General features: G+C 35.4%; 1 protein-coding gene across 1 annotated transcript in view; it reads right to left on the bottom strand.

Moving 5' to 3' along the window:
- The window catches only part of LOC140158880 (putative ammonium transporter 2), a 78,703-nt gene that overhangs the window by 41,805 nt on the left and 20,483 nt on the right, over positions 1 to 16,415 (bottom strand). The window contains 1 exon segment of the mRNA XM_072182142.1: positions 593 to 736. Coding sequence (XP_072038243.1) covers positions 593 to 736 — 144 coding nt within the window.

The raw sequence follows: 16,415 nt of genomic DNA, 5'->3' as shown, positions 1-16,415 counted from the left end.
GATACACATAATGAGTTACCGTATATGAATGTTCATGTATAATCATAATAATAGACAAACAGGAAAATTCTTGCTTTTAAATTGATGAATAATAATAGATATAACAATAAAGGTCATGTCACTTAAAAGATATAAAGAAATAATGGATGTCGTGTTCCAAAGTCGCTTAAGGTGGTAGGCTACTACATCTTACAGATTTAAAATTAAATCTTACAGATTTAAAGTTAAATCTTACAGATATAAAATTCAAATCTTTAAGATTAATTTTAAATCTAAAACTGATTACAACCTTAATAATTATTTTTAAATCCTTGTAATTTAGAGTGTATGAAAACATTTGTGAATCATCAAGTACCAGTTGAAGAGAGCATCGGTCTTGTGGCGGGCTTGGTTCAATTCCCGGTGCAGGCAAATATCAAAAATGTTCTCTCAATTACAGCATTTGAACTGTGGGGCATATGCCGTGAATAACAAAGACCACGCGGTCAGTTCCGACCATGACAACGCCTGTGCATCATGGGAGAACAGTGTCTGACATTGTATGATGGAGCCAGGTTAACTAAGAAATTTTAAAAAAAATAGGCCTACATACCTGCTCCAGCTATGTCAACAGCACCAATTTGATAGAAGTATCCATTTTCTGCCCACACCCAGTGAGCCGGGAAGCAGTATATAAGTGTGTTGATTAATGAGAAGACGCAGTATGATTCCAATTTAGTTCTTTCTGCCATCGCACCTGAAAAATATCAAAAAAAAAGGAAAAATTGAAAACTCATTCTCCAAGAGAGAGAGAGAGAAGAGTGAAAATCATTCCATGAGTGTGATCTTTTTTATCTGCATTGATCTACAGAGCTATATGTATCATGAGCTGGATATGAACTAATCTTTCACAGAGGTTCTAGAAATAAATTAAAAGTTATGATCAAAAATTCGATTTTTGTTTTTAACACTCCAAATTGATTCTTTATTGAGCTTTCCAGTACCGTTCGGGATTACCCCCAGATCGCAGGGTAATCCCGAAGGACGCCATTTTCTTTGTTTCATCATAATTATCTTCTAACTAATTAATTAAGGTTTAGTTAATGAGAACGTGCTTATAATTAAAGTATTGCCCACTCTTGATATTGGTATGGTTTATTCTATCTTACGTTGTTTTAATGGGCTTAAATGAAAAGGTGTTCGGGATTACCCCACTCTCTCCCTATAGTGTCCCTTCATTTACTTACGTCATTCAGCCCGCTGCCTTGAAAATCAATTTCGCTTCGAAAGGGGAAGGACCCGTACGAGCCCGCATTTTACCAACACAATTTCTCTTTTTTCAGGAGAAATACGAATAAAAAAATTGCAACGAGTGTCAACTTGTAATGTAATCATTATTGTTTTCCAATAGATATGCCCTTTAAGTCTAAAATAAATCTTGTCAATTTTCTCTTTTTGGCATTTAAACCAGCCAAAGTTGTACCAGACAATGTCAGACATGCACTAGACTTGCAAAAAGGTAAGTTTTGATGGAATACCACTATTTTCAAATGTGAAGTATTCATCTGAGAGTAAATGATTTATTTACATAAAATAATTCGCATTTGTTTCTTCATACATCATTTTATATCAGCGAAAGGAAATGGATTAAGGGATCTAAAATGAGCGTTTATTGCGTTTCGACAGTATTTTTTGTGCGACATGAGAGCACCTCAGACCTATCGAATTGCATTCTGAATACGAAGCATGTCTTTCTGATATCAAATAATTTTCATTTTTGAAAATCACAATATAATACAAATTTTATGACAAATTATAAAAATTTGATATTTTTCAATTTTTGATATATAACAGTCCTCGAAGTGAATTATATAAATCTAATGATATATTCTTAAAGTGTATGTAGCAGGGAGGAAAAGCCGACGGTCAATTGAAAATTTTGACCTTTCATATTGAAGATATGGATTTTTTCCCAAAAGACCTAATTTTTTTGGTGTTTTGGGAAAAAAATCCATATCTTCAATACGAAAGGTCAAAATTTTCAATTGATCGTCGGCTTTTCATCCCACCTACATACACTTTAAGTATAAATCATCAGATTTATAAAGTTCACTTCAAGTACTGTTAAATATCAAAAATATCAATTTTAATGATTTGCCATAAAATGTGTATTAAATTGCGAATTTCAAAAATCAAAATTATTTGATATCAGAATGACATTCTTCGTATTCAGAATGCAATTCGATATGTCTGATGTGCTCTAATGTCCCAAAATAAATACCGTCCAAACGTTCATACCCAGCCCTTAAGGAGGAGCAAACATACTGTCACATAGTCATTATAATTATAATAAAGTACAAATGCATGCATGCAGTCAAAAGTTGCCCGTACTCTTTTGCAAATTTGTCCGGGGTGATAATGTATAAATAATTATGGGTGCGTGTATGGCGCAGAGTATTTAGGAGGTATTTGGGCTGTTTGTATGTTATTGTTTTATTCTTCAAGAAAAGGCAATAATATGAGTGAAAACTAAGCATTGGTATATAATTTTATCTACAAAATATATAACATGTGCCGAACAATATTGCTATATCATTGTCTGTCCTTTGCGTTAGTACGATAGATTATGTATTCAACGTTTTAAAAGCATTAATTTAATCAAATTTAACCCTTGTCATTTTGATAATTGTCATTTATTACGATTGATACCCTATTGTATAAACACGTTGACATTTTCTCTGTGCTCAACAACCATCGATGTAGAAACAAATCTAATATGCACATCAATCATACCCCAAAATTCTAGCAACATGGGAAATGTCACCCGTCCTTGCAACTTCAATTTAAGAAACGATACGTGCAAAACGGGGAGTTTAACTTTAAAATGTAAAATTTATACTATTGGTATATATATGAAAAAAAAAACCACTTCGATAAGTGATCGCATATCTTACGCCATTTCCCATTCTCAAGGAGAATCTTAGTGCATTTCACTTAGGCTACAACCTTGAAGTATTTTTTCCAAGACGTATCTTCTCCTTTTTTCAAAATTCTATATTTTTAAATATTTTTTCTTCAAAATAATAAATTTTGACACTAAAAACTATGTTTTCCCCCAGAGTAGAGCTCAGAGCAATTGCAATTGAAATATCATCCGTTCATTCGGATAAGAAAAGTATAGTTGCTTTCACTTGCAAACTTAAGGGTATATACGATGTATTGTTGGTCGAAGCAGCATCTTGCGAATGGTAGTGAACTTTAGCAAAAAATGCATTGCTCAATTCATAGCGAGCGTGTAGAAGAATTCAAATATCACAGATATACTTTTGTAGGTCCTGTGGTTCTTGAGTTATGTTGTAATGAGGGCTGAAACAACAACACTTTTGTAAAACGTACATAACTCAAATTAAGCAAGTTTTCAAGGTACATGATTTGTAGAATGAACTTTTGCAAAACACCAAAGTGTTATTTTTCAATAATATATTGATTCAGATAATGAAACATTTTTTGGCTGCTTCGACCAACAATACCTCGTATACCCTTAATCTCGCATGTATAGCGGCCATCGGTGTTATTAAATGGTAGCTTTATCCAGTGTTATTTCGTTTTTTATTCATCACCTAATGAAAGTGTAAAATATCCTCTTGTTTCTTGTCTTAAAATTGCGCTAAGGCTATAGGCTATATCGATGTTATTAACTCAAGTCAGTGTACACTTAGTATAATTGAATTTCAACATTTGTCAATTAATATTGCAATTTCTGGGTAAATTAGAAAGTGCTGCTGCTCAATCTTATTCGACCTTGAATTACGCACCATTAGTAGTTGTCAAATTCTGTAGTTGTTTATAATACGCCCTGTTCAGAACGCCCTTTCAAAGGATGGTATTTTTAAATAATCAAGACTACGCACAGATTTTGGGTAGAAAATGTCAAGAAACATAAACGTACACTCTTAAAAATATTTTACTCAACTTGAGTAAAAAGGTCACAACTCAACAAAATGAGTAAAAAATTACTCAAATTGAGTAAAAAATACCCAACATTGAGCTCATATTAATACATAATACCCAACATAAAGGGTAGATCACATTTGATCATGTTTAATACAATCTTAATGAAAATATATTCATAAAGTACAACAAACTTACAAGGTTGTAAAAACCTACAAACTTACATTTTAGAGTTCTTGAACATTTGTGGTATTTTTTAGGATGGAATAATGATGATTTCTTTTGGAAGAAGTATAGCGTATTGAAAATATCCATCAACGCTTTATGTCTTAAATTTGAACCTACAAAATAGCGGTTCAATAGTAGTTATTGGCCCATCGCTGGCGATTTGAGTATGAATACAGGTTTAATCATCATGATGAAGTGAAAATCAATTTCAATCTTCATCTGCATGCCCCCAAGGAGAATTGCCCTTAAGGGTTGTGTTTAGCTATTTCAGGTGGGTAGGGGTAGAAAAAGATTATTGCCATTTTGACCAAAACACGTGAGTATTTATGATTTGCCAAACAGAAACTAACAGAATAATACCTAAAAGTATCACTTTTTAATCATTTTGTCATAAATACGACTTTCCACCATTTACAATTATTTGTACCGGGGTGTGCCTGTTGTCAAGTCGATCAAGATTGTGATGTAACATTCCGTACAGAGGGTAATCAGTACGGCGTGAAAAGTATGGCTTCTATAAGGTTACAATAAGGGAACAAACCAAAAGATCGATGACGTCCAATAAACGTAACTAGTTTCGTTTCTCAGCCGACCCCCTCCCTCCATGCCAGAAACGTAATAATGAAATGTTGGAAATGTTGACATAATAATAATAATGACACATTCTTCAGACCGATGTTTTTGTACAAACGTAATCGAGTATTTTTACCCCCTACCCCTTAAACGAAACTGGTTTCGTTTATAAGACGTTATCGATTTTTTTTTTGTTCCCTAAAACAGGTAATAGGTATGAATGGCCGTGTAATCGATCTAGAGAAACCTGTCTCGCTGTCATCTTAAGCTGCATGGGTGTCCCAGAAAGATCCATACCGGGAAAGTTGAATGTTGTAGGTAGCATTGTTATCAGTCGTATTGTTTTGAGTTCTAAATATTACATATATTTAGCTTTCTTGGTAATTTAAGATTTTAAAGATCGAATGTTTCTAAAATAAATTACAGAATATTGCGTACACTCTTAGAAAAAAAAAAAAAAAGGTTCCAGAGGGGGTTCTTGAAATGACAAATGGTTCTTGTTGGAACATCACATCTCCAAAGAACCTTTTAAGGTTCTTTATGTTCTTGAAAAGGGTTCTAAATAGCAAAATGTGGGTTCTATATGGCTATAGGGTTCTTCCAAGAACCATAATTTTAAGGACAACGGGTTCCAGACTGTCAACACACACCTATGTTGCAATAATATACCTACACATGATAAATGAGTTTTAAATTAAATGTTTTTGTACTTTATCCTTTTGAACAATACTGTCTATAAAAAGTGAGCTTACTAGTTAATTTATTTGATATACCTCTTTCAATGATACACTGGTGAGAATTTCAATTAATTATTCCTGCTGCGTAACGATATGTAGTGTGCAGTAAAGCGGCCATCTAGCAAGTTCACATGTTGACACCATAGAATATATATTCTGCTTTTTAAACTTTTACCCCCAAAATTTCCCCCATTCTTCAAGCCATGCCTTTATCGGAGGCTAATTTATATATCCAATAAATGTACCCAAGATTGCCATCAAAATTACACAATCACAAAGAACACAATCTCATCGTCACTCTTCCCCCAGAAGAAAATCCATAAGTTAACTTGGAATTCTTTCTCCCAATGGAAGGACAGTAAACCAAATTGACCATAAGGTTCTTTCTAGAACCCATTAAAAAAGGTTCCATCAAGAACCTGTAGGGTGCTCCCAGTGGGACAAGCTGCAAGAACCATTAATGGTTCTTGAAAGAACCATTAAGGTGCTTAATAGAACCTGAATGGGTTCTAGATAGAACCCTGTTTCATGGTTCTTTATAGAACCTCCACAAAAGGGTTCTCAAGTAGAACCTTACATGGTGCTCCCCACGGGACAAGCTTTAGCACCTTTTATGGTTCTAAATGGAACCTTTTTTTCTAAGAGTGTACAATGGTGAAGTTTAAGTTTTGACAATACAATCTATTATGAAAATAATGAATAACCGTTCAGCACAAAGTTATTTGGAAAAAGTTTTGCAGCTAATTTTGTTATGATCTATCGATTACTAGCATGCATGGTATAAAGGATTTGTTAAGCTTGATTGACCTAATACTGCATGTGTCGTCTTTGGCGGCAGTTTCGAAAATAATGATTGCGGTGTATGAGTTTCATCATTTGAAATGCCGGCAGAGATTGATTTAGGGGCCTATTATAAAATATTATAGAGAAGATTCGTCCTTGTGCCACAGCATGTATTTATGTCCCTATTGGCAAACACACAACTAGGAAAAGGTGAAGATTACATTTGCAGCAAGTTTTTCTTAAACAAGTTATACCCTCTATAAGAATTACATTTTTGGCGTAAAATTGATCGTAAATTTTTTTTTTAAATTCAGCACAAATATCGGGACTAATATTGAAAACACATGAAGAAGGTCACTTAAATCAATATTAAGAATTATTCAGTGTTTCAAGCTCTACATTTGTGCCAAATTTGGTGTATCTCCTTTGACAACTGAATGATTTCTACACTATATTGCAAAGTACGTCTACGTCTGGGCGATAGTGATAAAGCAGGTCAATGTCTGGTGCTTATGAAGCCTGTGCTGTAAGTTACACACGTGCAATTTTTGTCCAGTTTTAAGAATATCAATATCACGCCAAAACGAATCAAGTTTTTGAAATGAAAGTAACACAATAAGTAGGTGACATTTATGTCATTAGAGCTTGCGAAATGACGTTACTTTAACTTTAACTTTAACGTCTAGAGGATTATAGAGGATTATGTATTCAAAACCAAGGTGGTTTTGAATACATAATCCTCTGTAATCCTCTAGACGTTAAAGTTAAAGTAACGTCATTTCGCAAGCTCTCTATTGTATTCCATGTACCGGTACTAAAATTAAATACACTGTTGATTAATTTTTCAAACACGGTATAGATCATTCTGGAACACCCTGTATCTCAGAACTGTCCTTCAACACAGGTGGTAGTATACGGTTATATTGTTCCGGTCCATTTATGACATAGCCATCCTCATTTTAATACATGATAATACAATAAAACATGAGATCGGTTTGAATGGTTGTGGAATCAAACTAGAGACCTGTTCCTTTGTCACCTTTATAGACCTGATAAATCAAGCGGAACGATTCTTGTCATATCGTTTTACAGAATTGGTCGTATTGCCAGCGCTGCAGTGTTAGTATTAACTTTGGGCTTCTTATGAATTGACTGTCAATATCTTATACTAGGTATACATTAAAACTCAAACGGGAGAAAGAATCGCGCATACGCATGTTAGAACATTTTCAACAATGTTTTAAAATTGTATATTACAATGTATTTACATTAACATTGTACCCTAAATAACATGGACATTTGGGTGATATGTTGATGTAGTTACGGGCCATATTTAGTGCCGATTTGTCCCAATTTGCTTTTGACTTGCTTGGCAACACTCCATAAAATATGGCTAGTCGTGTGAAGACAAAGTTGAAGACCTATAAGGAGTTATATTCGTTCTCAAATGGAATCATTATGAAGATCGTAAGTAAAAGTAATATAATAACATAGCGCTATTAGCTCGCCTATGAACCTTGATATTCGTTAGTTAACCGGATAAATAACTTCGGCAAAACTGACAAACTTGTAGGCCCCCTACCAAAATTGGCGTTAACTCGTTACTGTCGAAAATGTACAAAATATGGCTTCCGTGAATCTGAAAATATTGATATTTCAAAATTGGTTAATTGTATTACCATAAATCGAACACGGACATGCAGGATGGTATCTCCAGAAGTCTTTTTGCCTAAAAAAATGGAATTTTGTTGAATTTAGAGTAACAAAATAACATGCGCCAGACAGTGGTCGACGAGACTGTAAAATCAGGTAGAAGTTTGTATGTTGACGAGCTTCGAACATGCCTTCGTCGCATTCCGAAGTCACAAATATCTATCATAATTCTTATTTCAAGGTCCTGTAAATACCTCAGCAAAAAGATAGGGTCATCGTCCAACACGGACTGCTCGAAAAGAGTTCACCTATAAAAAACTGCGTGGGCTGTTATGCGTCGTTATATGTACAGGCATATTTGAAGAATTTCCTATCAACTAATAATATTAAGATTGCTAAAATATTAATCTAAAGACTTCAATCTTTCATGTGCACCATAAATTTTGCACCTGAGATAGATATTGCTAGGCAAAATTTCACAGCAAACATTGCAGTTTTCTCCCATTTCGGAGATATTTGAGACAATACAGCTCGACCCCTTAACACTGCATAATGTGTTAAGCAATATGTCATGTAACGCCCTATTCGTCCTTCAAATGACTTCTAAATTGACTTTGATATTGCAAAGATGACTTCTAATTTACTTTGATATGGCTGGGTTAAATGACAGGTGTTTTGATTTTGAAAGCAATTTTAGTAATTATTTAATGGAGACCGTATCATCCAACATGTCTATTATTTTTTTTGTTTAAACGGTCGCTCCGTGTGGAAACACACATGGGTCTTGATGGGCCCATGCTAAAAAAATGCTCAAGCCAGGTACAGCCTCAGCCTCTTACACGCCCAACAATCAAGTGAAAAATTTACTGTCAGCCAAGAGAACGGAAATGCTTAATCCAATCTCAACGGCCGCTGAAGGTTACTGATTCGCCTAATTCTATTACGCAATTCTTATTACCTCGGTCAGAATTCTTGCCCCTGTAATGCCCACGTAATAACCCAAAATTACGAAAAGTTCCACTTTTTGCGGCAATTTTGAGCAAAATTTGTTGATTTTCCCCCTCCTGAAATTCCCTTTGAACCCATACCCCAAAATAAATTCTGGTTCCGCCACTGATTCCCATATCTTAATTCAAACGCATCCGCGGGTCCAAAATAATATTATGAGGTAGCATGTATTAAAAAGGTTTTGATTCTGGCGAATGATTACATGTATTCTTATAATTACAAGGACAATTGTGGTGGATAAGAAACCTCTTCTATCAACAAATTTACTTTTATGCTCATCAATAATTTGTATCCAAGTTCGCAAATAATATTTCCATATAAAATGTTATCTGTCTCAATTAAATATTCCAGGCATGATGTGCGCAAATATGAAAACCAAAACCTTCCAGAGCGGATCAGAAAATATCAAATATAAACTTTTCTATTGGACTTCGTCAGATGACATTATCCAAAAATGACAACGATGTCAATTTTGAAAGATGCATCGATTCGTCCCCAAATTACACGAGCCATTTATTCTTTCATATCTAAATCCATGAAATATGTCACCAAGAATATCAAATTTCAAGGTTGATGAGCACAGATAAGTCTTTTTATTTTCTCCTCAATTAAACAATCATTCTCAATCTATTATACAATCTACTACACTGGACGAAGGCCTCTGCCCGAACGAAGCATGATATCTTTCTTTTTCGCGGATATAGAAGTTGAAAAAAGAGAAATTAACAATGGGCGTGTTTGTTAAATTGATGGACATATTTTTGAGGGGAAAACCTGGTTCTGGAAAACGTACACTACCATCAAAATTATACACTATTTTATGCTGTATGCGCCCTCTCTTTTCTCTCCCTCCCCTCCCGCCCTCTCTCCAAATCCTCTCCACCCGCCCCTTTCCTCCTATTTCTTGTCTTTGGAAGAAATTGAAAAGAATTGAGAAAGTATTTAACAATGAGAGAATTTGAGAATCTATAGCATTGTGAAATTTTTTTTGAGAGGAGACCCTGACTCTGGAAAACGTACAATAACATTAAAATTATACACGATTGTACGCATCCTCCTCGTCCCTCTCTTTTTCTCTCCTCTCCCCCCCCCCCCCCTCCCTCTCTCTCTCTCTCTCTCTCTCTCTCTCTCTCTCTCTCTCTCCCTCCTCCCTCCCTCCCTCCCTCCCTCCCTCCCTCCCTCCCTCCCTCCCCTCTCTTTCTTGTCTTGAAAAGAATTGAAAGAGGATTTAACACTGAGAGAGTTTGAGAATCTGTAGCATTGTAAAAATCTTTTTAGAGGAGATCCTGGCTCTGGAAAACGTTCGGCACGATTGTATGTCCTCCTCATCCATCTCTCTCGCTGTCTGTCTCTCGATCTCCTCTCTATCCCCCTTCCCTCTCCCTCCCTTTCTCGTTTCTGGGAAAAATGAAAAGATTGAAAGAGAATTTAACAATGAGACTGTTTGTAAATCTTTAGAATTGTGGAAATCTTTTTGAGAGGGCACTCTGGGCCCGGAAACGGACACTACCATTCAAATTATACAAGATTATTACGCGTCCCTATCGTTCCCTCTCTCTCGCCATCTCTCTGTACTGTATCAGCTCGCAATTAACTTCATAGCTAATGTGTGGAAAAAGAAATTGCGGTCTGTTGCTCAATTTGGTCAATTTTATTAAATGACCAACCAGACTACATATTGAGCCAACCAACCAGACTACATTTTGAGTCAACAAATATGGCGTATATCAATTAATTAAGAACAAGGTTCGATCCATATACATTATTATGTATAATTGAAGACCGAATTAAAAAGACTAATTTGCGTCTGACGTCAGGGCAAAGGTGCAGCATGATTGGTTGCTGACCAGCGCAGTACGGTAACTAGTCTTTTTAATTCGGTCTTCAATAGTGCACCAATTATCCTTACATCATCACTTCGTATGAAAATGTAACAATCAAAGTTATATGTCCTTGGCCAACGGCATTAACTCCGTTACCATTGATCTTTTTAATATCACCGTATAAGTTTAATGGATCATTACTTTGTTGTCATGACAACTTACAATATAAAACTAAGAGCATTAAATTTGTGCATATCAAAGTACAAGTTTTGTTAATGATGAAATTTAAAAGATATAGCAACTTTAATGAATAAAATGTGTACTTAATGCTATGATTGAAAGCTAGGCCAAGGTATTTTTGTTCTCCGTTATGGCCAGGGGATACATTCTACATTATTAATATTATGGACCCAATCTAAAAAGAACGACTTCCCCGTATGAGTATGCACCCATTAAAAGACATGGCAAGAAAATAATTAAGAAAATGAAATTTGATGAATGACATTTATTAATGCATATGTTGGTCAACATCTGAGTTGTGAGCTATTCCTCCTATGTGAACAAAATGTATTTGGACCTAAAATAACAATTGATGTGTTCTATAATAATCAATTAACAAAATAGTAGTTATAACATGTTCTTATTCCATTCTTTTCAACGTATATTTGTTCTAATACACTAGTCAGCAGATAAAGGTTTAAATATGAATTCTGTCTTACACACTTTTTCTTACAATAGACGGACACCTTTGAAAGCAAACTTTTAGGTAAAACCAAATGTGCTCGTAAATTCATTTAACGACAATAGCTATGCGTCTAAAGGCATAAACGGGAAAGACTCCCAATTTCCGTTTTTAAAAATACGTTACACGCTTCTTTCAAAATTTCAAGAAAGTGGCCTTTTCAATCTACAACAATTCTTAATAAAACACGGGTGAAAATCAACAGGAAATTTGTTGCCAGATCGTACATTTAGGAATATCAATCTAAAGATGCACAAATAAGCACAGGACATAATTGGAATTTTGCATACGTAAAAAGGTATAAATATTTCAAAGGAAAGATTCAAAAGATTTACCCGTTTTACAGTGAAAGAAGTTTACTCGTTTTACACTCATAAATCCATTACGGGTGTAAAGCTTAAATTTTGACATGCAAGCCGATTTGGCTTTAATCCTCGTTGATTTGTAAAATAAACTAGATGTTGTATGTATGCTTATTTGGTATATGGGGTAGGCGTGGATCCACTCTTTCCATTGATATCAAAATAAGCACCAACATGCCTCGTATAATGTCACAATAAGTTATCTACAGAAGATAACACCATCGATAAGCAGTGCTATCTACAGAAAGTAACATCATTGATAAACTACGTAAAGCAGTGCTATCTTCAGAAGATAACACCATTGATAAACTACGTACAGCCGTGCTATCTACAGAAGATATAACACAACTGTAAAACTTCAAAAGATAATACCGTTCAAAAGATAATTCCGTTGATAAACTCCGTATAGCAGTGCTATCTACTGTCAGTAGGTAAAACCATTGATAAACTATGTATAGCAATGCTATCTGCAGAAGACAGCACCATTGATAAACTACGTACAGCAGTGCTATCTACAGAAGACAACACCACTAATGCTAATAAACCACGTACAGCAGTGTTATCTACAGAAGAAAACACCATTGATAAACTACGTACAGCAGTGATATCTACAGAAGATAACACCATCGATAACCTATGTACATCAGTGCGCACCATTGGTAAACATCGTACAATGACAGTGTTATCTACAGAAGATAACATCAATGATAAACTATGTACAGCAGTAATATCTACAGAAGATAACACCATTGATAAACTACGTACAGCAGTGCTATCTACAGAAGATAGCACCATTGATAAATTACGTTGAGCAGTGCTATCTACAGAAGATAACATAATTGATCAATTACGTACAGCATTGCTATCTACAGAAGATAACACCATTGGTAAATTACGTAGAGCACTGCTATCTACAGAAGATAACACCACTGATAAACTACGTACAGCAGTGTTATCTACAGAAGATAACACTATTGATTAAACTACGCACAGCAGTGTTATCTACAGAAGATAACACCATTGATAAACTACGTACAGCAGTGTTATCTACAGAAGATAACACCATTGATAAACTACGTACAGCAGTAATATCTACAGAAGATATCACCATTGATAAACTACGTACAGCAGTGCTATCTACATAAGATAACACCATTGATAATGCCCGCTATCTACAGAAGATAACACCACTGATAAATACGTACAATATTGCTATCTACAGAAGATAACTCCATTGATAAATTACGTTGAGCAGTGATATCTACAGAAGATAACACCACTGATAAATACGTACAATATTGCTATCTACAGAAGATAACTCCGTTGATAAATTACGTTGAGCAGTGATATCTACAGAAGATAACACCATTGATAAATTACGTACAGCAGTGTTATCTACAGAAGATAGCACCATTGATAAACTACGTACAGCAGTGCTATCTACAGAAGATAACACCATTAATAATGCCCGCTATCTACAGAAGATAACACCATTGATAAATTACGTTGAGCAGTGCTATCTACAGAAGATAACAGAATTGATAAACTACATACAACAGCGCTATCTATAGAAGGGGACACCATTGATAAACAACGTACAACATTGCTATATACAGAAGATAACACCATTGAAAACTACGTACAGCAGTGGTATCTACGGAAGGTAACACCATTGATAAACTACGTACAGCATTGCTATCTAAAGAAGATAACACCATTGATAAATTACGTACAGCACTGCTATCTACAGAAGATAACACCATTGATAAATTACGTACAGCACTGATATCTACAGAAAATAACACCACTGAAATACTACGTATAGTATTGCTATCTACAGAAGATAACATCATTGATAAACTACGTACAGCAGTGCTATCTACATAAGATAACACCATTGATAAACTACGTACAGCGGTGATATCTACAGAAGATAACACCATTGATAAACTATACGTACAGCAGTGTTATCTACAGAAGATGGCACCATTGATAAACTACGTAAAGAAGTGTTATCTACAGAAGATGGCACCATTGATAAACTACGTACACCATTGCTATCTACAGAAGATAACACCATTGATAAACTACATACAGCATTGCTATCTACAGAAGATAACACCATTGATAAACTACGTACAGTATTGCTATCTACAGAAGATAACACCATTGATAAACTACGTACAGCATTGCTATCTACAGAAGATAACACCATTGATAAACTATATTCAACAGAAGATAACAGCATTGATAAACTACGTACATCAGTGTTATCTACAGAAGATAACATCATTGATAAACTACGTACAGCAGTGTTATCTACTAAAGATAACGCCGTTGATAATTTACTTCATGGGTACATAATAACATAATTATAAAGCAATTATCTATACAATAAAAGTCCAAACTTGTCCACGAATGGCTTCAATTGGACCATCTTTTCGCAAATTTTAGGCTTTTTCAAACTAAAATTTTACACAATAATAGTCAGTGACAAAATGGTCCACCAAATGGCTTCAATAGAGGTTATCCGTGTTCTATAAGTTGCATATCCTATCAGCGACTACTATACCTTGTTTAGGATTTTCACCTGCATGTGCAACAATGAATGTTTCAAAATAGCCCGCCAAAGTCATGCAAATAACTCCGAGGTCGTGCATTGAATTGGTTTGAATGAGGAATACTACAGGAATCAGCGCCTTTCGTTAGCAGTCACACATGAGTAACGTGGATAACCTCTATTGGGTCCACAGAATTAGAGAAGTGATTGGGTCTTCATTTTCCAAAAGTTTCTAACTTCGGAGGGGCGGAGGCGTCAGACACCCCCAGTGTCACGCAAACGCGACGCGATAGCCGTTTCTAAAATTGATCACCCCCCCTCTCTGACTGCTCTAGATCCGCCACTGGTAACCCCTCTTAACACTTTTTTGGTATTCTTTGGTGGGGCGGCAGGGTGAGGCTTTGCCTAGGGCGGCAAAATCCCTATAGGAACGGCCCTGTACAGCAGTGCTATCTACAGAAGATAACAGCATTGATAAACTACGCACAGCAGTGCTATCTACAGAAGATAACACCATTGATAAACTACGTACAGCAGTACTATCTACAGAAGATAACACCACTGATAAATTACGTACAGCATTGCTATCTACAGAAGAAAACACCATTGATAAACTTCGTACAGTATTGTTATCTACAGAAGATAACACCATTGATAAATTACGTATAGCAGTGTTATCTACAGAAGATAACACCATTGATAAACTACGTACAGCAGTGTTATCTACAGAAGATAACACCATTGATAAATTACGAACAGCAGTGTTATCTACAGAAGATAACACCATTGATAAAGTACGTACAGCAGTGGTATCTACAGAAGATAACACAATTGATAAAGTACGTACAGCAGTGCTATCTACAGAAGATAACACAATTGATAAACTACGTACAGCAGTGTTATCTACAGAAGATAACACCATCGATAAATTACGAACAGCAGTGTTATCTACAGAAGATAACACCATTGATAAAGTACGTACAGCAGTGCTATCTACAGAAGATAACACCATTGATAAACTACGTACAGCAGTGCTATCTACAAAAGATAACACAATTGATAAAGTACGAACAGAAGATAACACCATTGATAAAGTACGTACAGCAGTGTTATCTACAGAAGATAACACCATCGATAAAGTACGTACAGCAGTGCTATCTTCAGAAGATAACACCATTGATAAACTACGTACAGCAGTGCTATCTACAGAAGATAACACAATTGATAAAGTACGTACAGCAGTGCTATCTACAGAAGATAACACAATTGATAAACTACGTACAGCAGTGTTATCTACAGAAGATAACACCATCGATAAAGTACGTACAGCAGTGCTATCTACAGAAGATAACACAATTGATAAAGTACGTACAGCAGTGCTATCTACAGAAGATAACACAATTGATAAACTACGTACAGCAGTGTTATCTACAGAAGATAACACCATCGATAAAGTACGTACAGCAGTGCTATCTACAGAAGATAACACAATTGATAAAGTACGTACAGCAGTGCTATCTACAGAAGATAACACAATTGATAAAGTACGTACAGCAGTGCTATCTACAGAAGATAACACAATTGATAAACTACGTACAGCAGTGTTATCTACAGAAGATAACACCATCGATAAATTACGAACAGCAGTGTTATCTACAGAAGATAACACCATTGATAAAGTACGTACAGCAGTGCTATCTACAGAAGATAACACCTTTGATAAATTACGTACAGCAGTGCTATCTACAAAAGGAGCGCAAACGATGGCCCTACAATTCCATAGAATTGTTTGATCACTTCCTTTAAATGTTTTAACAGCGAACGAAATGTTAGGATTGACAACCATGACAACCAAACATGACAAAGGTTTAAAAAGTAAAAAGGCCCTTGTTTTGGAAATAATCCGCCATATGGGCCTGATCTGGAGATCGTAGGTTCAATGCCCGCTGGGATTAAGTGAATTCTTTCCGTTTTGCTGCATTTACATTTTGGGACAGACTAACCCCGCATTGAAGT

Source organism: Amphiura filiformis, chromosome 8 (genome assembly GCF_039555335.1).
Source record: "Amphiura filiformis chromosome 8, Afil_fr2py, whole genome shotgun sequence".
NCBI classification, from domain to species: Eukaryota; Metazoa; Echinodermata; class Ophiuroidea; order Amphilepidida; family Amphiuridae; genus Amphiura; species Amphiura filiformis.
The sequence above is the reverse complement of the archived record's forward strand: the minus strand, read 5'-3'. Positions and strand labels throughout refer to the sequence as shown.